Below are 26,300 nucleotides of genomic sequence, written 5' to 3' on the forward strand. Positions count from 1 at the left end.
AGAATTTCACATTCTCTCCAAAGTGTACTTGCCCAGTGTCTGGCACACAGATATTACAATATGACAATTTGCTTCTCTATTTTTGAGCACCCAAGTTTATTATAGGGGATTTCACATGCAAATAACAGAATTTGGCCCCAAGTACAGTCAAGGGAGAACACTATCAGCCACCAAATGTGCTGATCTCACACTGAAAAAGGTTGAAAAGCACAGCAAGTGTGATATGAACACAAGGATAAGACTGTAGCTCAATTACTGGGTGATGTGGATTGATACGCTACTTATGTAGACTTCTCTTTTTAAACAAAAAAGGACAATTCTGCAATAAAAACTGGCAACTTATGCCAAATAACTGTTTGCCTGAAGAAAATATGAAATCCTGTTATAATTCAGAAAATAATGCAAACAATTTTAATTTAATCTAGATACAGGTACTTTATTTACAAATATTTAGATTAACAGCATTTTGTTACATCAAATGAAGAGTACAGCAGTCTGAATAACTCCTGTCACAAAAACAATTAAGACCCACTGTAACTAACTTTGGGAAATCAGGGTATTGCACCTAAACAAGCCGCAGTCTTTAGTTTGTGATTGCTACCTTATATCCCAATGGGTGGTTTGTTTGTTTTGTTTTTGTAAATATATACACACACCAGCAGGTCATGGTCCCTGGGCAAGTCCCTTGTGATGCAACAGTGTAAGCAAAATGGATCACTGTTAAGCCTTTAACAGAATACACTGATCTACTCCAGGTATCTTGTTTTTTAAAAAGTTAAACAAAGACAGAAAGGTGAGTCCACAAATTAACCAAATCCTATTTTCTGCACATTCCAGTTTTGGCTTTTATTTAACACTGACTATACAATACTCTGGTACTACCACATGTTTACAACCCAGAAAGCTGTATTTTTTACGTTCGTGTCTGTAAATAGGGATTTAAAATGTGTATTTTAAACACAACAGTTGAGCTGAGAGTGTGTTGTATATAATATACTGAGGTTTACCTATCCTACTTCAAATAACTTCTCAATTCCCACCCTGAACCATAAACTCAATTAGAAATCAATCAACAGAAGAACTTGGTAAAACATAAGTTTGTTTTCTAAAGAAATAAAAGATTGTTTCCCTTGCAATACAGTATTCTGTCAGTGGCCAAACCACCTAGTGCAAAGTAATAACTTACTTTGTATCAGCACAAATATTGGAACACCGTTAGAAACACTTTCCCCTTTACAAAACAATTTATGCCAACATGACATAAAATAGCCCCTCATACTAAGAACACAAGGGATATCTTAGATTATTTCACTGTAGTGTTAAAAATGCACAATTTAAAATCCCTTAACAGCAGACCTGCAGTTCTGGCTGTCTGGTTCAGAATCTCACCATTCCAAGAAGATACAGGTATAAAAGCTTAAAATGTGCAATAATAAACCCAGCCTTTTTTCTTTTTCTATACAGTAAGGCAAGAAATGCAGCCTGTAATGCAAAACGTTTACAAAAAGAGAAAAGCAGGTTAGCACATTATTGATTGCACAAGAACAGTTAAGAAAATCAGCAGGTAAGCCACAGTGCAAAGATGGAACAGAATCTACTAGTGTTAATCCTCTCACGCCAGGAGCTCCTTCCAGCATAATGTCCCCAAACACTGCCAACACCAAAGGGTGGAGCCAGTATATCCTGTGAACTGCAGTTGTGTCTATTTCCTTATGTGAAATGGAAGGGAGTAACATAGTCACATATAGGTCATACTGTACAAACGGGTATTTTATACTGTTCCAAAGCCAGTAATCAATTTATTTTCTTCATTAAAATAATATACACAGAATGTATTGTTAGTTCGGTTCCTTCAAATTTTATACATATTTACTTTCTGCTAAAGAGAAAAAGATAAAATGGTGTAAAAAAAAAAAGGATAAAGCTATTAATTAAGCACAAGAGAAAAGATAAATGGATATTTTCCCTGTGCAAGGCTAAGACAGAAGCAAACCGCCTCAAGAAAAATGCCACCCACACAACAGGGAATTTATCCGACAAAAACAAAAGGCTTTAAAGGACCCCTTCTCTATTATCAGAAGTCATTTCACAGCAATAAACTTATGGGTTATAACAGACATACCTGAACAGTTAAAAATGGGAAGAAAGGCTTAAGATATCATCAAATTAAACCGTACAATGAGACAAAGCCTTGCCAAAAAGAGGGAGGGGTAAAACTCAAGTCCAGCATCAGTGCTCAGTTTAAATCATGTATTGGTGACATACCTATCATGAGGACAATCAAGGGGGAAAAAAAGTCTAGATTGACCATGCAGAAGAGATTTATTACTCTACTTGCCTTTGATAACCTGATTACATCTAGGTGTTTAGCAGTTTAGTATTGTGTTAAACTGTTTTTACAACAGTTTTTTCTTTTTTCTTTTTAATTAAACCCAGTAGGATGTACAGAAGACAATGAGGCAGTAAGTAAAAAGTACTGCTTCCAACAGACAGAGGTGAAAGGTCAAATGAGAGCCACGGCAAAGAGGTCACTAGCAGCCACAGCCTTCTCTCTGGGGTTGGGGTTCACTGGTTAGCCGGCCTCCCTGTGGGGCTGAAGGTTTGTGTTGTACACCAGACTCAGCAGCATTCAGATCCAAGCTTCCATCCTGAATGTTCTGATAGATTTTCTTGGCAGCCTCAAGGAAAGCATCTTCTACGTTCTCTCCCCTAAGAGGCAATTGACAACTTTATTGGCGAGCCACAGCTTTCTACGACAGATAAGACATTATACACTGACCTTTTGCTAACCTTTAGTCAACTGGCATGATGTCTTCAACTCAGCCACTATCATCTAATAAGGGACTACCAGAAGACTGAGCTAAGAGAACAACATGGGAAAATATTTTCTGTGGAAAGCATATAAACAATACTAACAGCTCTTTCTACAAACCCTATTTGAAACTATGTGCTCTAATCATTAAAATGCTAAATATTAATATATAACAATAATTAAGACAGGCCATTATAGAGGGTATTCCAAACAGAAATGAAGTTATCTCCAAACATATGCAGAACAGTATTCCACGATTTGTATGGTCTGATTAGCCAAGCATGAACTGCACTGTTCTTATCATGCTTAGCCATGTTCACATTTGAGTTCATCTCCCTTAGGAATAACAGTACAGATGAGGCTAAACAAAAAGGGGCTAGCTTCTCACCACTGCAAGGAATTTTTGGCTTAATAAATGAAGAACTATGACAGCAGTCCTGGGGTTCAATAATGAACATGGAATAACAATTAGAAAATGTTAATTATGCTTCTGATTATTCTTAGACATTGAATATTTCCTTAAGTCATGCTTTTTACTATAAGAAGAAGCATTAAATCAACAGGTTGACCAACCTTGAGTCCAAGATGCCAAATTCAACCTTGGTTGTAAAAGTCAAACACTTCTGAAATGTTAACACAATTTCATTTATTAACCTGGCTTACCAACAGGTATAAGCAAGGTATAATATTTTAGGGAAAGTAACAAAAAACATTATTTTGAAATGTGAAACAGGAAGCAAAGGGATGTTTGCTGACTGTTTTCCCTGCCATAAGCATTACACATTTATATATTATACATTACATGTATATACATTATACATTTTTTTATATATGGTTCTACTTTGAGAAATTTGAATGTAATTAAAAATGATCTACTAATTTTAGCCATACTTACGTTTTTGCACTTGCTTCAAGGAACAATAAGCCTAAAAATAAAATTCAGACTATGAAGGATATTTCAAATTAACTTTCACAAGGACACTCTCTTCAGTAACATCTGAATAAAAGTTTCCCAACAGCTTTCAGTACTCCTTCTATAGTATTTTATGAAAGACTATGAGTTTTTTTGAGATGGAGGGAATCTTTACATTTGTCATTAAATAACTCTACTGCCCTCAAATAGAAACACATTTTATTTCCTCATTCTTAGATTTGAGCAGTTTGCATTTTAAAAAAACTGTCAAATAATCTGCATTGTCAAAAATCCCACCTATCCCTAGAAATTCTCCCATGTGTGACCCAAAAAAGCCATTAAAAGTCTTAAGAGAAACCCACCATTTTCTTCAGCAAACTGTTTGGCTTCTTCATATGTAACATCTCTCTGTGCCTCCAAATCTGCTTTATTTCCTATGAGAATTATTACCTAGTTTGTGACCAAAAGAAAGACATCTTAAAACAAAAGAAACCATTTAAATCAAACATGAAAATTCTGAAATCTAAAAATCTTGAAGAAAAAACAAGTGGGTCTAAAAAGGAAACGAAATACTAGCAATTATCCATCACACAGAACTACAGAATCATGAAGGTATCAGTATGAAGAGGGTTGTCAGCAATTACCTAGGCCAGGGGTTGACAAACTTTCTGTGAAGGGCAAAAGTATATATTTCAGGTTTGTGGTCGCTTTGCACATACTTCTTTGACTTTTTTTTTTTTTTTTTAACAACCCTATAAACAAGTAAAAACCAGTCTCAGCTCTCAAGCCATTTAAAAACAAAACAGTCATGTTTTGTTTTTGTGTGCCTGAAATATATCTGGTCTAGGCCAAAGATTATGATTTATCTGAGTAAGACTACTAAGGGTCCATGGACAAGCTCCAGGGTATCTGTGAATATACTGAAATTAAGCACAAAATGCTGTAAACAAGGACATTCCCTGGAAGAGAAGGTTTGTGGCTTTCATCAGATTTTCAAAAGTTCCTGGGACCCTCAAAAAACTTTAAAACTACTAGTTCAACTTCTCAGGCTACAAGTAAGGAAATTAATACTTAAATAAGGACTTGTCAAAGGTCACTCAGTGAGTCAGTGGTAGGCGGACATTAGAAGTCAGGTAGAAAACCCAAACTGTGACCATCAAATACTGTCCTCCCCTACACTATCCCTAGGCTGGACTAAGTTTGTAGCAACTGATAACAAATGACTGTGTATCCATGATAGGGGGCAATGGGGGTGGGAGGACATATATGCAGTGGGTTCAAATTCAAGGCAAAATATTATACATCTATATCCACTCTGGAGTCATTTATACAAGTGGAGTTAGGCTGAAGTTAAAGGCTGCTCTGAAAAGCTCTAAGAAAAACGTGTGCAGCCTTGGGAAACAGGGCTTCGGCCTTTACTGGAATGAGCCAGGGGATAAACTCTCTACCTATGTATTTTTTGACACCAACTGGCAACTCCCCCCACCCCCGCTTTTCCCCTTCAGAACAGATGTGGTAATCCAGATACAGATACTTTAGAAATGGACGGTTTCAACTAAAAGAGATTTCCACCATTAACTTCTTCTCATGTGAAATTTCAGGCCCTGGCTGTCCTACTTTCAGAAAATGGTGTCCATGAACTATAACCATTCTGACCCGAATGTAAACCTTCAGCAAGTGAGCCTCCTTCAATCGGTGTGGACAAGTGCCCACTGAGGAGAGAACAGTCCACTAGTCTTCTAAAGAATAAGGCAATAACACTTAAAAAAGGAAATCAATTTTTAAAAAAAAATCAAAGTTGGTCAAGTCACGATGGCTTAGTAGTACAGGGCCATTACAACACAGGTGCTCTAAGCAAGAAATGTTTGCTTAATGGAAACACTGCCTGCTCTCCATTCCTTAAGAATTTCCAAAATGCTTCCCATCATCGTGAAAGGAGAGGCATAAAGTGGCATGCTAACAAGACAGAGGTACAAAATATACCACCAACAAAATGAGAAAGTATTTAACTTCCACACAGAAGTCAAAGGCAATGTTACAGAAACGTTACAGAAACGTAACATTTGCACTGGACCTTAAGAGATTTTCTTTTCTCTAAAGATCCGGTAAGATTTTAAGAGGCATAAATGAGGCAGGAAGGACACGGCTAATTTTTTTATTACACTCCTCTAAGGACCCTGTACAATAAGTTGTTTTCTTGCTGTTTTTAATATTTTACCAATACCTGAACATAACTATAGAACCACAAAAGCTTACAGAAGAGTAGAGGGGTCGTATATACCCTTCACCAAGCTTCCTCAGTAGTAGCATCTTACATACTTACTGTACACTCTCAAAACAAGGAAAACTGACATTGGTACAATCTAGAGTCCTTACTCAGATTTCACCAGTTTTACAGGTTCTGGAGTGTGTATAGTTCTATGCAATTTTATTGCAGGTATAGATTTGTGTCATCACCATCAGGATACAGAACTGTTCCATCACTTCAAAGAAACTGCTTTGTGCTGCTCTCTTTATAGTCAACTCACACTAACACCTTTCACGCCCATCGCTAACCCGACAACCACAAATCTGTTCTCCATCTCAATAATTTTGTCTTTTTGAGAATGTTTTATATAAATGGAATCATACAGTATGTCATCTTTTGAGACTGACTTTTTTTCATTCAGCACAATGCCCGAGATCTATCTAATGTGCTGCATTTATCTACAGTTCATTCCTTTGTATGGCTGGGGAGTATTCCATAGTATGGACGTACCAGATTGTTTCACCATTTACCTGTTGATGGCCATCTAGGTTGTTTCCAGTTTTTGGTTATTGCAAATAAAGCTGCTGATGAACATTCATCTATAGATTTGTATGTATACCTACAGAGGGTTTAATGTGATAATGGAAAGTTCCAGACACAGTCCCTGGCATAACAGGCAAACCATGTTAACTGACTATCAATATAATTAAATTGCTGTTCCCTGATGAAAGCCAATCTTACCACTGATTACATATTTACTAAACCAGGCCACTGCCAGGTGCTGGGGTACAAAGCTAAGTGAGACACAGGCCTTACTCTCAAAAAGCTCAGAGTCAGTCACAGATCTCTGCTTTTCCTCACTTGTTTCTCGAGTACCCTCAACAGAATCTACTGAAACCTTTTTACCCCTCAAGTCCCAGCTCAAACAACACCTCCTCTGTAAAGCTGGTTTCTCCAGATGGCACTGCTCATACTGGGTCCTCACCACCACCACCAAGCACTACACCAATAACTCTATTTCTAACCCATATTCCACTCTGCTTTTCAGTATAGTTATCTGTATACCCACAGATAATCTCCCTGCTAGACTATAACCTTTTATGGGCTAAGGACCCACATTCATTTTTGTATATTGCAGAGTCTAGCATGGTGGCTATGAAAATCTCAATAAATAAATATCTTCTCAGACTGGCTAATTTTTTAACGCGTGCAGAACTCTTTTAATTTTTAATTGAAATTTTATTGAGACTTACATGCAATTGTAAGAAATACAGAGATTCCCTAGTACATTTTGCCTAGTTTCCTCTAATGGTAACATTTTATGAAAGTAATGCAGATTAAAGTGATAGTTTAAGATTTCAGTCTCCACTTGACATGAGATCACCACCCCACTCATAACTCTTTTTTTTTTTAACCACAAACATGAACAAAAACCAAGTGTAAGACACAAAACCGGGCATAATCCATATTTGAAAAGAACGTTTTTACTTCAATTAATTTCAGAATAAAGATTCTCTCATTCTTAGTACCCAAATACAAAAAAAGCCCACTTAGCATATGGCTTTCCTTTCTGGGTCAACTTAGATCTTAAGTTTTCTGTATAATAGATGTCATTTAACTTACAGTATTTGGATTGGTGAGATTCCTTGCATCTGTCAACCAGCTGCTTAAGTGATTATATGTACTTCTTCTGCAAAAATTAAAGTTTACATTTGTGACTGCCACAAACAGATGCCATTTCAACAGAAAAAAAGGAACTTCAACAAATATTTTAAATATACACTTTAATCAACAGATCCTAAAGAAGTATTTTTGATTTGACTAGATTGTTACACTAAAGTACAACTGTGGAATGCAAACATATACTTTTCAAAAATCTAGGAAAACATATTATTTTTAAATAAATAACTCGATAGCCAGCAACTCTGCTAATTACTTACATGTCAGGAGTAAATTTTTTACATTTAGAAGAACATCCATAAACAGACCAATAAGCAAGCAAGGAACAACTTAAAAAAACTGATGGAAAACAATTCTAAACTCATAAAAATTGGCTTTAAAAAGACATTTATGCCGCGGAGCGACTAAGCCCGTGAGCCACAACTACTGAGCCTGTGCATCTGGAGCCTGTGCTCCGCAAGAAGAGAGGCCGCGATAGTGAGAGGCCCGCGCACCGCGATGAAGAGTGGCCCCAGCTCGCCGCAACTAGAGAAAGCCCTCGCACAGAAACGAAGACCCAACACAGCCAAAAAATAAATAAATAAATAAATAAAGGAGTTCAAAAAAAAAAAAAAAAAAGACATTTAAGGGCTTCCCTGGTGGCGCGGTGGTTGAGAGTCTGCCTGCCAATGCAGGGGACACGGGTTCGAGCCCTGGTCTGGGAAGATCCCACATGCCGCAGAGCAACTGGGCCCGTGAGCCACAACTACTGAGCCTGCGCGTCCGGAGCCTGTTCTCCGCAACAGAGGCCGCGATAGTAAGAGGCCCGTGCACCGCGATTAAGAGTGGCCCCCGCTTGCCGCAACTAGAGAAAGCCCTCGCACAGAAACGAAGACCCAACACAGCAAAAATAAATAAATAAATACATTTATTAAAAAAAAAAAAAAGACATTTAATACATTTGACTGGAAACTGAAGTCCCCAGGTATATCAGACAGTGAGTTTATCCTAACTCTGTACTCTTATTTACCAGCAGCTAAATCATCTGGGGATTCAGACTGCCTTATTTCTCCGTTTTCTCTAATCCAAGAGTTTAAAAACTCATAGGCTCCTTTGCACTAGCCAAGTAGGATCTAAGATAACAAACAAATCCAAATAATTTACAATAATATACAGAGTATATACTATTACCATTAATTAGACTTTACCAAAAAGGTCAAAATAAAAAAATTTTGTTGGTTAAAAATATTTCTGACTTCTACAGACTCACAGAACATTAATCTATCTTACTCATTTATCAGGTGAGGAAACAGAAGCCCATAAAGATTTTAATGATTTCAGAGCCAGATGTAGAACCCTGTACACACACTGTGTCCTTGAAGTGTTTCGAGTTCAGCCTTGTGAATATATTTATTCCATGATCTCCAGCTGCCAGTGCTCATATAAATCTGATATTCCAAACGTTTAATCCTTTCCCAGTGAGAAATGAAAAGAATTCCTTACTCAGACTCTTTTTCTGTGCTATATATTACATTATATACAAATCACCACCTAAATGTCAAAAAAAGTCACATAAAAACTTTTTTCCCAATGCTTTAAAATTTTCTAAGCAAACAAAGGTCAAATATAATTCTTAAAAAGCACAAGCCTTGGGACTTCCCTGGTGGCGCAGTGGTTTTAAGAATCTGCCTGCCAATGCAGGGGACACAGGTTCGAGCCTTGGTCCGGGAAGATCCCACATGCCACAGAGCAACTAAGCCCATGGGCCACAACTACTGAGCCTGCACTCTAGAGCCTGCGAGCCACAACTAATGAAGCCCACGTGCCACAACTACTGAAGCCCACACGCCTAGAGCCTGTGCTCCACAACAAGAGAAGCCACCGCAATGAGAAGCCTGCGGGCTGCAACTAAAAGTAGCCCCTGCTTGCCGCAACTAGAGAAAGCCCGTGTGCAGCAACGAACACCCAATGCAGCCAAAAATAAATAAATAATTTTTTTTAAAAAAAGCACAAGCCTTATCACTCTTTAATACTTGTAGTACTAGCATACCTTGCTTTTACCCAACACATCTATCTTGCTTTGTGCACAAAACTTTATACAACACAAGTCCAAAAATATTTATACTGATTTAGAACAATTTTAAAATGTCAAAGCTGGCAGCAAGAGTGAATTACAAACTGCCAACACTTTGGTAAACAGAAAAATCTACACATCCTTTGTAAGTAGTAAAAAGATCACATAAACTGAATTATTTACATGTACCATAGCTTCTGCTAATGCTTTTGCTAACTGTCTCATTACTAATTTAAAATTCACCAACATACTTTCAAATCTATAGATATACTATCTCTCTATATATTGACCCAAATATGCATTAACTGTGTTACTACTGCTAAAAAAAAAAAAAAAAAAGGTGCTAAAAGATCCCTAAATTTGGTGTGATGTTAGATATGATATATCAAACAATTGATATAGCCAAACAACCATGATAAACTATGATGTCAATTTAGGCAAGTACCCTGTGACAATCAAGAGTTAATGCTAATGGACTTGCCTGGTGGCACAGTGGTTAAGAATCTGCCTGCCAGTGCAGGGGACACGGGTTCGAGCCCTGGTCTGGGAAGATCCCACATGCTGCGGAGCAACTAAGCCTGTGTGCCACAACTACTGAGCCTGTGCTCTAGAGCCCATGAGCCACAACTACTGAGCCTATGTGCGGCAACTACTGAAGCCCACGTGCCTAGAGCCCGTGCTCTGCAACAAGAGAAGCCACCTCAATGAGACGCCCACGCGCTGCAATGAAGAGTAGCCCCCGCTCGCCGCAACTAGAGAACGCCCACATGCAGCAACGAACACCCAACGCAGCCAAAAATAAATAAATTTTAAAAGAAGTGTTAATGCTAAGAATAAAAAGTATTACTAAAGCAGAGACTTTTAAGTTTGCAAAATGTCAATGATTAATAATAGAAAAAAAAAAAGGGAAAAAAATCAGTGTCATGGCTGCCATATCAATGTTACTATGAAGTATCACTTTACCAAGAAAAAGTACCTGTCTAAAACCTGAAGTACTGGTTTTTTTTCAGTAACAGTTTTATTGGGATATAACAAACATACCACAAAGCTCATCCTGTTAAAGTATACAATGTAGTGGTTTTTAATATATTCACAAATTTGTGGCATGATCATCACTCTAATTCTAGAACATTTCATCACCCCTAAAAAGAAACTCTGTACCCACTGGCACTTACTCCTCATCCCCTGACAATCTACTTTGTCTTTATGAATTGGCCTATTCCAGATATTTCATATAAATGGAATCATACAACATGTGACTGTATGTATCTGGCTTCTTTCACTTAGTAAAATGTTTTCTAGGTTCATCCACTTTATCGTATATATTAATGTTTCCTTCCTTTTAATGGCTGAATTATATTCCACTATATGGATATACCACATTTGTTTATCCATTTGTCAGATGACGGGCATTTGGGCTGTTTCCAGCAAAGTACTTTTGATGACTTGAATAGACACAAATTTTCTCAAAAGTAGTTACTATGCTTAAAAGGTATGTTTAAAAGCAAAATATATACACGTATCAAGTGATCTTAAACTTACACAATCTTCTATGTTGACTGTATCTCAATAGGCTGGAATTTAAAAAACACATAGAAAAAGCAAAACAAACTAAAACACTATAGATAGATACACTTAAGCACACATCACCATATTTAAATTTTATTAATAATGAATGCAGGGTTTCCCTAGTGGCACAGCGGTTAAGAATCCTCCTGCCAACACAGGGGACACAGGTTCGAGCCCTGGTCCAGGAAGATCCCCCGTGCACCACAACTACTGAAGTCCATGCACCTAGAGCCCATGCTCTGCAAAAAGAGAAGCCACCACGAAGAGAAGCCTGCACACCACAATGAAGAGTAGCCCCTGCTCACCGCAACTAGAGAAAGCCCACGTGCAGCAACGAAGACCCAACACAACCAAAAATAAATAAATAAAATAAATTTTTAAAAATAATAATAATGAATGCAGTTTTCAATTATGCAAAGTCTTCAGGAATGCATCCCTCATAAAAGGATTTCTGTACAGATGGCCAGGTTCTTTAACAGTCTTCCCACAAAACTATTTACCAATTGTCTGGCTCTAGTGAAGAGCATTAAGGCTGTTTCACTCTGTTTTGCCCTGAGACCACCCAATTCTAGAATTTAGTAAAACTTCAAGCACTATAATTATAATCATCCACTATTTTTATTCTAAGGCAGCATTTTCCAAAGGGTGTTCCTCAGTAAAATAACCTTACAAAACACCAAATTAAACAAACTTAAAGAGTTCCTTTACACTACAGAACTTCTCAAAGTCCTATAATAGGCTAATGTGCATTGTCACTCTTCAAGAGGAAACAGTGTAAAGCATTTCCCAAAAGGAAATAACTTGAAAGTCTATCACTTGGTCCCACTCACCAATTCCTATCGCCCCAAAAAGTGAGACAAGAGTCACACTGATTTAGACTGGCACTTTGCATTAACATGAAAGGTGATCCAGTTCATTTTCTAGCTTACAGTAGATAAACAGCACAGAGTTTAATGAAGTGGCACAGTATTCCAAAGTCAAACATTTAGGATCCAGTTTTGTTAGTTTGTATCAATTGCTTTCAGTTTCCAGAAACAGAGTTGAAATAAATTTAATCTTGCTACATGAAGTATCATGAGCTACTTCAATCCATTTTAGGACAAAAAAGAATTTAAGTAAATAAACAATAAAATACTTCAGATGCAAGTATGAGAACGTTTTATAATCTACCATGGCGGGTTAGCAAAACTACTTAATTCCTTCCTTGACCTTATTTTGAAAAGGTGTGGGGACTTCCCTGGTGGCACAGTGGTTAAGAATCCGCCTGCCAACGCAGGGAACACGGATTCGATCTCTGGTCCGGGAAGACCCACATGCCGCAGAGCAACTAAGCCCGTGCGCCACAACTACTGAAGCCCACACGCCTAGAGCCCGTGCTCCGCAAGAAGAGAAGCCTCTGCAATGAGAAGCCCACGCACCGCAACGAAGAGTAGCCCCCGCTCACCGCAACTAGAGAAAGCCTGTGCGCAGCAACGAAGACCCAATGCAGCCAAAAATAAATAACTAGAGGCTGAATAGAGTAACTCCTCAAGATCTGCTTGCTTTCTACTGAAGTGAAAATATTTGGTGTAAAATATTATTTCACCTCAAATAATTCAACTGATACCGCTTTTCAGAATAGTATTCTTTCACTCGCTCTACCGGCATCTCCTAAAGTTTTTCTTCAGTCATACCCACTTTCAGAAAGGGAAATCAACAAGTTGTATCAAGTCTTACACACAGCAATTCAGAGAAAAATCCATAAAACCCAAATACGCTCATTTACAGACAAGCAATTACAAACTATAGAATGCCTAAATCAATAAAAAAAGAAACCACACTGCCTAAAATAGATTTCTTTTTTCAAGGATGAAGGTTGAAAATGATTAATCTCTTACCTAGTGATATCATACACCATGAGTGCTCCCGCAGCTCCTCTGTAGTAGCTTCGTGTGACAGCCCTAAACCTCTCCTGTCCTGCTGTATCCCAAATCTGCAGTTTGATTTTTTGGCCACTAACTTCAATTATTCTTGTACCAAATTCAACGCCAATTGTATGAGGACAGTCAGCCATAACTGTTAGGGAGGAAAAGAAATATAACATTCCAACTTGCAGAAAGCTTCAAATTAAGACCAGTGGGAAAATAATCCACTAGTAAATCAAATGACTTATTAATGCTTGTAGGCTATAAACAGACTAAAGCTTGCACTAAAAAAAAAAAAAAAAAAAAATTAGCAAAAACCCATAAGTAAGGAGTCACAGAGATGTGATTGGAACAAGGGTCAGCAAACTTCTGTAAAGAACCAAATAATAGGACTTCCCTGGAAGTCCACCGGTTAAGACTCCGTGCTTCCACTGCAGGGGGTGAGGGTTCGATCCCTGGTCGGAGAAGATCCTACATGCCAGGGAAGATCCCGTATGCTGTGCTGTGCGGCCAAAAAAAAAAAGAACCAAATAATAAATACTTTAAGTTCTGTAGGCCAAAATATCTCTGTCACAAGGACTGCATCCTGCTGATGCACAAGAGCAGCCATAGACAATATGTAAAATGGGCATGGTTGCATTCCAATAAAACTTTATTTCTAAAAACAGCCAGTGACTGGATTTGGCCCACAGGTTACTGTTTGCTGACCTTTGGACTAAAAGAATCTGCTAATGAAAAATACAGATTTTAATAAACTCTTCATAATACCAACATTACACTATTTAGCCTTCTGACAATTCTTACATATAACAAATCAATCAATGCTTTTAGGACTCTAGTTTTTGGTCAAACAAATATATGTCTTGTAAAATGTTATCAGTATCTCAAAGAAAGTCACCATGTTTAATATATATTTATAATTATATATTGTCAAGTTATATATGTCTAATCCAATAGAACAATTTTATTAGTCCTTTCCTTATAATTAGGCCACTGAAAACCTAAACCCACTATTATTCTCTTCTACAGTACACACAGACTGCTGGACACTTCATAAAATGTTACATTAAGCCAAAAAATGCCACAGCAATGATTTCAACTACTGGAAACAATTTCAACTACATTTACCCTATCAGTTACATAAAATAAAATGCCCGCTTCCCCTACCACCCAAGATAGAGTAGTACACTTTGAATCTTAATCAACCAGTCATGAATGTAGAAAGAATTCCATCTTAAATATTTCCAATCTATTATTATTTAGTTATTAGCAAATGATATATGAGCAAATTCCCCCCATTAAGATAATTTCTATAACGGAAAGTCAGAGAACAAGAAAAAGATTACTTAAATTTGACACTATAATATTTTTTTGTTTTTTATAGTATACATTTTTAAAATTTAAGTTTATATCATCAAAAAAATCTAAACAAGTCAATCAAGTTATTTATGGCATAAAAAGTCAACACTCTATACATACAGGTATATTTCATTTTGTCTGCACCTATTAAAAAAAAAAGTCACTTCCTAAAGACAAAAGTGCATATATAGGGAAAGGTTATATTTAATTGCATAGAGTACACTGCAAATGACACTTTTTAAAAGGTAGGAAAGTGACAATAAAGAATTTACTAATGTTTTATCTTATATATTGTACTTACACTTTTTTTCTGTAAACTGATGAAGCAAGCAAGATTTTCCTACTCCCATGTCCCCTGTTTAAAAAAAAAGTTTCAAGTGGTAATTATAATTTTATACTCTTCGATGATTGCTATACCCCTTTTACCATATCACATCACAAACTTCTGGGGCACTTAAAAAAGTTTTATTTCCATAATTTATAATGAGTTCAAAAGATCCTAAAGGTCAGTTTTCACTGTGATATATAAACTGACTATTCCCAACCTTCACCAGTGACAGAATTTGGTTATGAATTATGTTAATAGACACCAGCTGGCAAAAGCTTTTTAACAGAGAAACTGTTGTAATAGTATTTTTTACTTTGAACTATTTCAACTTTTTTTTAATTGTTTTTTTCCCTTAACCCATGCAAAAAAGCCAGAAACTCCTAGGAGTAACCAAAAGGGCAGCATAAAACAAGTAGAAATAATAAGTTTTGGAAGCTTGATTCACTACATCCCATCTTATCTCATATTTCTTGTAGAATTCCACAAAAGAATGTACATCACATGAAAATCATAACAGAAGAGATATCATCTCTAGCTGTACTATCAGCAATTTAACCTTTGATGAAGGAAGCATTACAATATAGTCACATAAGCTCAACATTAAACCAAACTGTTCTAATATGAATTAACAGAAAAATATGTATACTTTCAACTGTGCTCTTACAACTGTATCTAGATAAACAGCCCTGTCTTAATTTGAGCTAAATCTCAAAACTTATTAAGAGAAAAACCAACATTATATTTTATGTATCTTACACAATTATTTTGAATCTTTATCAACTGTTGGAATCCAGGGGGCTCTGAGAGCTTTCATGGTATTTCTGGAATGGATCAGCACTCCTACGAAATAAATCTCATTCCCAGTATTAACAAACTTTCAGGTAGCCCTCAAGAAAAACCAACATCACTTCAAAGGTACCCAGCTTTGTACTACAGAAGTACCCAGGGTCACAAAGCAAAAGGTACATCATTGGTGCAAAAATAAACCTTATCAAAGGAGCTTTAATTTTGCAGTGAGAAAGAAAATCCTTCACTTGTTCTGGAGGACTATATTAAGTATTAGCATATAAATATTTTGCATTTTAACCTTCTTTGGAGAACAAGAGTATAAGTTAAATAAACTTACCAATAATAATATATTTAAAGATGTAAGAGTAGTTGTATGGTGCAGTTGCCATTGTGGCACTAAAAACAAAGAAAACTGTGTTACTTCAGAAAAAAAGTATATACAAGTCACCTAAGCTGTGTATCCTTTAAAGATATATAAAATAAAGCACAGTGATTATAAACAAAATGTTGGTTACAATATCAGAGCAAAACTGCATTTCCCAAAATGATCAAATGCACAAATTCATTTAGATGAACACTGCTTTAACATTCTTATGTATTATCCCCAGAAATATAAGAACATATATAAAAACAATTCTAATATTTCACTTTAGGAAATACCCAATAAGAAATGCTACTCTGAGAAATTTCAAACAAGAAAATCTTTATAAATTTAAGTTAAATAGTATCATCATTATAAACAGCCCTCCTCCCCTATTAAGGTCCCCATCTCTGTTAACTGATCAAGTGAATACTGATGACCTATTTGTTTAGAACTCTTTGATTTTACAGTAGAATGTTATAAAAAGTAACCACCAACTTATAAACACAAAATAACCTTTTTACTCTACCTGAAATTATCAATTAGCACAGCATCCAAAGAGTAATATTATTTCTAAACCAAATAAATGTCAGAATTAGAACCACATGAAACTGTTGTTCTTATAGATTAAAAAAAAAAGTCAATTATTGACAATTTCACATAGCTCAACCTAATATAGTATTTGAAGATTAACAATATACCAAATACCTGCTATATATTATTCTAAGAGCTAAGAGAAATAATGGAATATTGTGGTTGTAAAATTTGAAAGTTTATTTATTAGAAGATATTCTTAAAGATCACAGCCCATTTCTTACCATCAGAGAAGACTTACCCTAAAGAATTCTAATTTCTCTTCTACGTTTAGTAACTTAAAAAAAAACCTCTCCAATTTATTCAAATAAATGCCCTGAATGTGTCAGACACTGTGCTAGGTGCTAGAGAAATAAGAGGTGAATTCTAATACTGGTAATAACTTACAATAAATTTTATTCCCCAATAAAACTGAAAGAAAAAAATTTATTCTCAAAGCAGTTTTCAGGGAATTCCCTGGTGGTCCAGTGGTTAGGACTGCACGCTTTCACTGCCAAGGGTAGGGATTCGATCCCTGGTTGGGGAACTAAGATCCCACAAGCCACACGGTGTAGCCAAAAAGCAATTTTCATCTTAAGATAAAAATTCTTTATAAATATGAAGGTTTAACCCTATTTTTAAAAAAATTTATTTCCAGTATTTTTTTAATCTGTATTTTACTGTTTTGGCCAACTGTCGCATACACAAGCCAGACATTTAATATGATTGGGGAAACTCATTTACTGAAATTAACACCTTACTGTATGTCATATTTCAAATAAAATTTCTAAGTAACTAATAAAATTTAACCTGTAGAAAAAGTACATATTTAGAATAAGTGAATTATTGCTACCAGGGAAGAGGAAGTTGTCAATTACAGTAAATTATTAGATAGCCATTTCACACAATATAGTCTTCCCACTGAGCTGTATGAACTACATTCAACAAAAGTGGGACATGATGTAACACATTTATAATCAGTCACATCACAGAAAATGCCCTTAACCAGTTCTTTCAGGAAAGAGTTTCTAGTTAAAGTAACTCTGATTCTGAACATACTAATTTGATTCCCTTTTTCCAGGAACAAGAATGATCTTGGTCCTGAGGCTCAAACTGGTCTGTATTTATTTACTACATTCTCTAAACCAGATCCTAAAGATAAGGAAAAAAATAATCTCTCACAATAAAAATGATATTTAAAGGTTATTAATTTCTTCTTGGGTTGCATTTCTCTCAGGTTCTTCTCATCTAATTCATTTTTAACTCCTCTTTTAACTTCTTTTTCCCCATTCAAACTTGGGGGAAGGTAATTAGTCACCTTTAAATTACTGTTACTCTCAAGCTCTCCCTCTTCTGATTTTCCTATTTCTTTTTTCTCTTCTAACTGAACGTTGTAGCTGTACATACTTTGCTTCCCTTCATTTTATTATGTTAAAACTATGGCCTCTAACAATCCCAGTTTCTACTTGAAATGCTCTAAAGGCTAATCATGAAATAATAAACCAATTCTAGTTGTACTAATTTGTGTACCTAATTATCACACAAGCATTAATTAATTAAATATCTACTGAGATGACTAATTTTGAATTTTTTAAAGATTTCCAAGCATTGGGGCTTCCCTGGTGGCACAGTGGTTGAGAATCTGCCTGCCAATGCAGGGGACACGGGTTCGAGCCCTGGTCTGGGAAGATCCCACATGCCGCGGAGCAACTGGGCCCGTGAGCCATAATTACTGAGCCTGTGCGTCTGGAGCCTGTGCTCCACAACAAGAGAGCCCGCGATAGTGAGAGGCCCGCGCACCGCGATGAAGAGTGGCCCCCGCTTGCCACAACTAGAGAAAGCCCTAGCACAGAACCGAAGACCCAACACAGCCATAAAATAAATAAATAAATAAAATTAAAAAAAAAAATTTCCAAGCATTAATTAGTATAAACTATTTCCAAATAGAAGAGAATGATCCCTATTTCAGACTCAATACCCGCACCCTGTCTCCACCTCACTACACAACTTTCTGGTCAAGTTTCTTTAAAATTACAATAAAAACCCTAAAAGCAGAGTTAAAGGAGAACTACTCAAACGTACTAATTTCAGTAGATAGGAAAGCAAAAATATCTAGCACTGTAGCCACTAACACAACAAGTCCTCTTTTTATTATTCTAAGGTAAGATACTACTTAGGTTTAAATAGACTCCCATAGTTTATTGATAGCGTTCACTCAAAACTACATATTTGCAGCAGAACCATGTTCAAGTGGCACCTTTTAACTATTAACTATGCTTAATACTGCTTTAACTAAGGATTCCTCAACCTAATTTCTTGAACATGAAACATACCAACGTTAAGGTGAGGAATATATTTTTAACTAGCTTTGGAAGGGAGAAAAAAGTTTTTCCCCTATTACTTAAGTGTGCTTCTGCTTTACTTACTTTGAGAACTCAAAATGTGAGAAAAAAAAATGTCGAACTGGGAGAGCAAGAAATGTTGGTCTAGTTCAAACACTCTGAAAACATGAGTCCACTCAACACTGTAATATCCACTAATTTTAAAATCTTGGTAACATCCCGTAATTTGTGCACAGCAAATGTGTGACTGGTGTGATTAAAATGCACCTTCGTACATGTTTTACAAAAATCATTTGAATAAAATTCACATATAAATAAGATCTCCTTTAACACCTTTTTCTTAAAGACAAGAAGCAGACAACAAGTCATTAAATACGTGATGAACAATTTGTAAACTAATAACAAACACAATTGTTATAGTTACCATTTATTGGGCACTTAACATATGCCAGGCAATGTGCTGAATACTTTACATGCTATTTCATTTAATCCTCACTACTACCTTTATATAAAACGGTGACTATTATCCTCATTTCACAGGTAAGACTCAACAGGTAAGTAATATGCTCACGTCACAGAGCTAAGTGGTCAAGTCTATACTGAACCTACAACTGTTCTGACTACAGAGAACCCTCTCTTAATCACTATATTATTTGGCCTCCTCCACAGTTGAGATGCACCATAAAACCCTACAGCGGTACTTTGGGACACAAATCTTTCTCAGTTCACTCACTTGGTTCTAACTTAATATTCTGAATAAGCGTTATTAAATAACTACATTCAGAGGATGCACTATGACCAGGATTTGTAGATATGGATAAATGATAATACTAGTAACAACGATTCATATTATATCTACTTACAAAAAAGTTTCTGAAGGGAACTAACATTTGTTGAGAGTAAACCATGTGAGGATGTGCACTACTTTTCCCTATACTGTCTTGTATAATTCTTACTCGTCTTACAACTCTGCAGAATCATTACCATAATGTCCGCGTAAAAACTGAAGGAATTGAGGTTTGGGGAAATTCACTGATTTGGTTGGTTTACAAAGTTAGCAAATAGCAGAGTTGGAACCTGAACCCAAACCTGACTCCAAAGAACATGATTTTCTCTATCTAAAGTAGCTCATTAAAAACATATATATGTAGATTGATAAAATAAAAGCAAAAAATCAAAACCAGAGAAAGATGGAGATTAATTAATACTCAAAGTTAAGGTAATAGTTTTACTATCAGTCCATGTAAAATTTAGTCCTAAACTTCCTGGTTGTCAAGAAGAATGTTTACTAAATGCATATTAAACACTAATAATTGTTCTGTAGCCCCATTTAAATATTAACTTTGCCTAATGATGCTGTAACAAAGGATTTCTCAACCTCATCTTGTGAACATGAAACATATACCACTGTTAAGGTGAGAAATATATTTTAAATGGGGTATACTATTGAATGAAACTCTGCAGCATGCTTTTTTTCACTTAACAATATCATGGATCTACTTCCAGGCCAATACATATAGATCTAAATAGTTACTAAATGCACATTAAACACTAATCATTATTGGGCCAAAATAGTATCACATAGTCTCCATATACTGAATCAGACACCTTACCAAATAAAACTATACATATAAATGACTTTGAAATGTGCAGATACAGATGTGAAGGTAGGCACTTTCATATACTCTGCTTGTGGGAATCTGAAGTGCCACAGTATTTTGGGGAAGTAATCAGTATATTTTAATATCTTAAAAACAACCCAGGGGCTTCCCTGGTGGTGCAGTGGTTGAGAATCTGCCTGCCAATGCAGGGGACACGGGTTCGAGCCCTGGTCTGGGAAGATCCCACATGCTGCGGAGCAACTGGGCCCGTGAGCCACAAGTACTGAGCCTGCGCATCTGGAGCCTGTGCTCCGCAACAAGAGAGGCCGTGATAGTGAGAGGCCCGCGCACCGCAATGAAGAGTGGCCCCCACTTGCCGCAACTGGAGAAGGCCCTCGCACAGAAAACGAAGACCCAACACAGCCAAAAATAAATAAATAAAAATAAATAATTTTTAAAAAAAGAATGGGAGAGTTCTTTCTTAAAAAAAAAACAAAACAAAAACCCAAATCACCCTTTGGCCAAGAAACCCACTTAGAAGTAGTCTACAGGGCTTCCCTCTTGGTGCAGTGGTTAAGAATGTGCCTGCCAATGCAAGGGAAACAGGTTCGAGCCCTGGCCCGGGAAGATCCCACATTCCGCGGAGCAACTAAGCCCGTGCGCCACAACTACTGAGCCTGAGCTCTAGAGCCTGCAGGCCACAGCTACTGAGCCCACATGCCACAACTACTGAAACTTGCTCGCCTAGAGTCCGTGCTCCACAACAAGAGAAGCCACGACAATGAGAAGCCCGCGCGCTGCAACAAAGAGTAGCCCGCGCACTGCAACAAAGAGTAGCCCCCGCTCACCGCAACTAGAGAAAGCCCGCGCACAGCAACGAAGACCCAACACCGCCAAAAATAAAAATAAATTTATTTTAAAAAAAGTAGTAGTCTACAGAAACAAAAGCATCAGTCCATAATTTACAAATGCAAGTGCATTTAATGCAGCATTTTCACAGCAAAAAACTGGAAACAATCTACACGCTCGTCAACAGGGAAATGACTAAAGTACATCTGTACTATGAAATAATATAAATCTAGTTTAAAAACCATTTAGATATAAGTATTAACCTGGAAATATATCCATGATTTTAAGTGAAAAAGAGCTTGCTGCAGAGTTTTATGAGATAGCATATTCCATTTTTAAACACATACACACTCAATCCTATATGCATATACTATGGAAGGATATATACCAAGTTATGAAAAATTAATACACAGGTTGAGAGAGAAAAAAGGGGAAAATTATTAACTTTCTTTATATATCCCTGTGAGGACACTATAAGCATGTACTATATTTGTTAGTAATATCCTAAAATATTAAAAGTAGAGAAAAAAAGACAAATATTTTTAAAGCATTTTTATATATAATTCTAATACAAAACAAGAACAAACAAACAAAAAAATCCCAGTCATAATACTTCCAACATTACTTCCACATTTACCAATAATATGGGGAACATATGAAGTGACTCGTGATTAGACTCAAAAAACAAACATAAGGAGAATTCCCTGACAGTCCAGTGGTTAGGACTCTGTGTTTTCACAGCCGAGGGCCTAGGTTCAATCCCTAGTTGGGGTACTAAGATCCCACAAGCCCCGGGGCGCAGACAAAAAACAAAAAAACAAAAAAAACCAAACACACAAACAAAAAACACCCCAATAATGGAGGGTATTTTTTCATTTTCTTATGGTTTGACTCCTTGCTGTGTTAACTTATGCACTTGTCTGACTAATCCTTTCACAACTGTTACACAGCTATTTTATTCCACTCTTTAGAACATAAGATGTTACTGTGTAATTTTTACGTAACTGATTCAAGACAACACAGGAAAAAAGCAACCTCCTAAATAAAAATATTCCAGGTGATTTAAATTCTTATCCTTATTGTTAAAGTGGGGTTTTTTTTAACATGAAAAACAGTTAAAAACACCTGAGCCAGGATAAACTGTGTTTGTGATTCCAATATAAAAATATTTTTAAATTATCTACTAAGCACAAAGCCTTATGCTAGGCTTTGACAATACAGTAATTATATATATATATATATATATATATATATATATATATATATATATATATATATATATATATGGTTCACCCCTTCACGGAACTCAAGAAGAGAAGCATTTTGGTGTGCTTACAAGCCCACTAAAGTGGAATGCTACTTAATTTGTCACTTAAGTGGACACAAAACTTTGGGAGTTAATCTACTAAACTAATCAAAATGTATGCGCAATTTCCTTTCCTCAACACTAATGCAACCTCTGAAAATAACCCGCTCATTTCTGAGACGCACTTTAAAAATCACCTCACTTTTGACAAGATATTTAAAGTCACACTTTTATATGAATTAATAATGCAATAAGAAAAAAATGGATTTCTCTATGTATCACGAGAAAGACAAAATTTTCCACCTAATTATGACAGCATGCTGTGAATAGGAAATAAAGTACTTTACTATTGTACCTCTGTCCACAGAAGGAAAGTACTTAGGAGGAAAACAAAACAAAACTAAAACCCTGCACTTACTGTTAGAGTTAAAAGGATTAGCAATAAGTGAAAAATTTACTGATGAAATGATGTCTGAGATTTCCTTCAAAATAATTTGGTAGATGGAAAAGAATCTAAAAAAGAGTGGATATATGTATATGTATAAATGATTCACTTCACTGTACAGAGAAAACTAACACAACACTGTAAATCAACTATACCCCAATAAAAATCAAAACAACAACAACAAAAAATAATCTGGTGGACACGTACAGGTGTATATAGATGAAAGGAGACTGATCACTGATGACACTGGCTGTATGAAGGCTCAATATACTACTCTACTTCGTATATGTTTAAAATTGTCTAGAAAAAATAGTTTCTTAAAATAACAGTATCTTTGATACCTCTATATGTGCACTGCTGACTTCTGGCATGCCCAGCATTTTTTTTTTTTTTTTAATGCCCAGCATTTTTAATCCCATAAAAATGTTTCAAGCTTTTTAAAAAAATGAAACATCTCTCAATAGCCCTAGTTTTAAAATATCTTATTTGTCTTAACCCAAAGTTTCCTGTAATTGTACAATATCTTACTGAGATTATGCAAAGATATTTAACACTGATAATAATCAGTTGTAAAAACACTCCATTCTGTTGCATAGTTGAAGTATGCAACAACTATAAAGTGTAGCCTGAAATATAAAAAACAAAATCTTTTTAAAATGTAGCTTTAATTCCAAGGAATTTTTTAGGTTATTAATATCTAAAGGTTTTACTTCTTTACAATAACTGCCATTTACTGAGTGCCTATTATATGCCAGCTACTTTATAAGCAATCTCTAATTCTAAAAACTAACTCATTTTACAGATAAGGAAACCAGCTCAGAAAGGAGATATACCCATGGTCATATACTACCAAAGGGAAAAAGCTAAGATTAAGGCCCAGGTCTAACTCTACAGCTCTCTAAAGCCATGCTCCTCTCAATCAACAAATATTAAACACCACTACATGCCTGGCACTGTTAGAGACAACGGGGCACTTACCATATTCCAAGCAATGTGCTAAGGGTTTTAAACCCCATTTAATCTTCACAACAACTCTAAATTGTAGGTACAGTTATCCCGTGAATAGATAAGGACACTTAGTCTGAGAAGTTAAGTAACTTGTTTAAGGTCACTTAACTAGGAAGTGGCAGTACTGGCGTGGGAACCCTCCCAAGTCCTAAACACTACATGTCTCAAAGGCATGACCAAATAAATGGGTGTAGGCAGAAATGCGAAGAAACGTTTGGGGAAGTCTTGGGGGGTGGGCGAGTGGGAGCTGGGTTATTGCAAGGTCAAATTTGTCCTCGAAAACCACCCCTAAATAAAAGGCAGTTCTGACAGTAACGGAACCGAGCGGTAAACTTTGCAAGAGTCCAAATCTGGACTCTGACACTTGCTGTGGGACCACCAGGAAAGCACTTGCTCTCTGCGAACCCCAGTTTCTCCTTCAAATATAAAATGGAAATCTTGCCATCTCTCCTCTGGGGTGGTGAGAATGAGGACTGGCAGTGTAGTGGCCAACACGACGGACTCTGGGTTCTAAAGGAGTAATCAGCTGTTACCCAAATGCAAACATAGGAAAAAAGGAATTAAGCTGTAGCTACGTTTTAAATGGTCCTGTCTGTAACCCTGTCCTAACCTGAGTTTGCCTGTACCATCATTAACCAGCCACATCACACCTTCAAGCCTCAGTCTCCTCACTTGGGAGATGGAGACACTCTACTTACCCCCCAGGGCCACGTGAAGCAAGATAAAGCTGTGGGAAGACACCTAAATCCGTGTCTGGCACACGGTAAAGTGCAAACCACCGAAACACGCTTCTTCCGCCTTCTTTTCTTAAATTCTAGAAAGACCAAAACTTTTTGTCTTCGTTACTTCTAGATGCTACCTAGCATCGGGGTCTTAGAGGATGTCACAGACCTTACAGGGCTTCACCCAAACCAGAACCTCGCCGACAAGGACGCCCAGACCCCTGCCCAGCCCGAGTCCAGGAGACCCTACCCACATCGACAAGGACGCCGGAGACGATCCAAGAGGCCGGCGGGGCTGCGGGCTCCTGCCTTTTGTGCTCGGGGCCGGACGCGGCCTATGGGCCGGGGAACGCCACGTCCGGGGCTCGTGAGCTGCAGAGCGGCGCGGCCCGCGTGGACAAACCCGGCGGGGGAGGTCTGCGACCGCCGAGAGCGGCGGCAAGAAGACGGGGCCCGCGGGAGGTGCGAGTCGGCCCAGGCCGGCTGAGGAGGCGGGGAAGGCGAGGCCGAACACACCCTTGCCCACGCCGCGCCTCGGAGCCCTCGACTGGGCGGGGAGGACCGGAGCTTCGGCGGGCGCCGCGTGGGGACATCCTCGCCCCCGCACGGACTCCTGTCAGGCCCCGCGCCGCGGAGCCCACCGCCGACCCCGGGCTCGCCGCGGCCTGACACGGCCCGCCCTGCGACGCCCCTCGCCCGCGCCCCGGGCCCGCCGTCGTCCCCACCCCCGGCCCGGGGAGAGCCCGGCGAGGAAGCCCCGGCCCCCCGGACACTGCGGAAGGCCTGGGTTACCTGAGGGGTTGCTGGTGGCTGGGCAGCTTTCCGGGAGTGAGGGGGGCGTCAGGACGAGGAAGAGGAGGGCGGGCGCAGCAGGAGAGGGGCGGGGGCGGTCGGCTGAGGCGCCGGCAGGCAGCGGGCAGGCCGAGAAGCTGCAGACGCGTTGGCGGCAGTGGCGGTGGCAGCGGCGACGCTCCTGCGGCTCCCTCAGGGTCTTCCTCGGGCACGTCCAAGATGGCGGCGCTCCCTGCACAGGGTTTCCTGTCACCCTCGCAATGGGCCGGACCACAAAAGAAGGGGGGAGGAGGATGCGCACGCAGCTGGAGGAGCCCGGAAGAGTGTGGCCGTGGCCCGGCCTGCTGGCCACGCCCCTTCCTCAGTCCTCCCCTCTGGACTCGTCGCGACGCCGCCGAACCCGCCCCTCTGGTCCTCGCGCCCGAAGGGGCGGAGGAAAGCGCTTATGCGCAAGCGCAGTCGCGTGTCTTCCCCTCCTGGGGGAAGTTAGTGCGCAGGTTGCCGTAGGACTTGGTGAGGTACGTCTGGGTCCTGCAGCGCTAGGGTTGTAACTATGGGGACTTTTTACTATTTTTAATGCTAGCAGCTACCACTTACTGGAGGCTTACCTTACACCGACCACTGTGCTAAGCACACATTTACTGAA

General features: G+C 38.1%; 1 protein-coding gene across 1 annotated transcript; it reads right to left on the reverse strand.

Moving 5' to 3' along the window:
* Window positions 1-409: 409 nt before the first annotated feature.
* On the reverse strand, window positions 410-25,937 carry RAB14 (RAB14, member RAS oncogene family). Its single transcript, XM_057548749.1, has 8 exons — window positions 25,655-25,937; window positions 15,993-16,051; window positions 14,840-14,893; window positions 13,153-13,330; window positions 7,597-7,663; window positions 4,088-4,175; window positions 3,708-3,738; window positions 410-2,709 (listed from the first exon to the last, which is right to left on the reverse strand). The coding sequence occupies exons 2-8, from the start codon at window positions 16,042-16,044 to the stop codon at window positions 2,532-2,534; spliced, it is 648 nt and encodes a 215-aa protein (XP_057404732.1). The 5' UTR covers window positions 16,045-16,051; window positions 25,655-25,937; the 3' UTR covers window positions 410-2,531.
* Between the last annotated feature and the right edge of the window lie 363 nt (window positions 25,938-26,300).

The sequence above is a fragment of the Balaenoptera acutorostrata genome, chromosome 6, assembly GCF_949987535.1.
Source record: "Balaenoptera acutorostrata chromosome 6, mBalAcu1.1, whole genome shotgun sequence".
NCBI lineage: Eukaryota > Metazoa > Chordata > Mammalia > Artiodactyla > Balaenopteridae > Balaenoptera > Balaenoptera acutorostrata.

Bases quoted from the DNA above. Each gene is read 5' to 3' on its own strand.
- RAB14 (XM_057548749.1), bottom strand. From the start codon at position 16,044: ATGGCAACTGCACCATACAACTACTCTTACATCTTTAAATATATTATT. The intron at 14,894-15,992 runs GTAAGTTTATTT...TTTTTTAAACAG, and splicing joins CTTTAAATATATTATTATTG to GGGACATGGGAGTAGGAAAA. The intron at 13,331-14,839 runs GTAAGTACAATA...CCTCCCTAACAG, and splicing joins TCAGTTTACAGAAAAAAAGT to TTATGGCTGACTGTCCTCAT.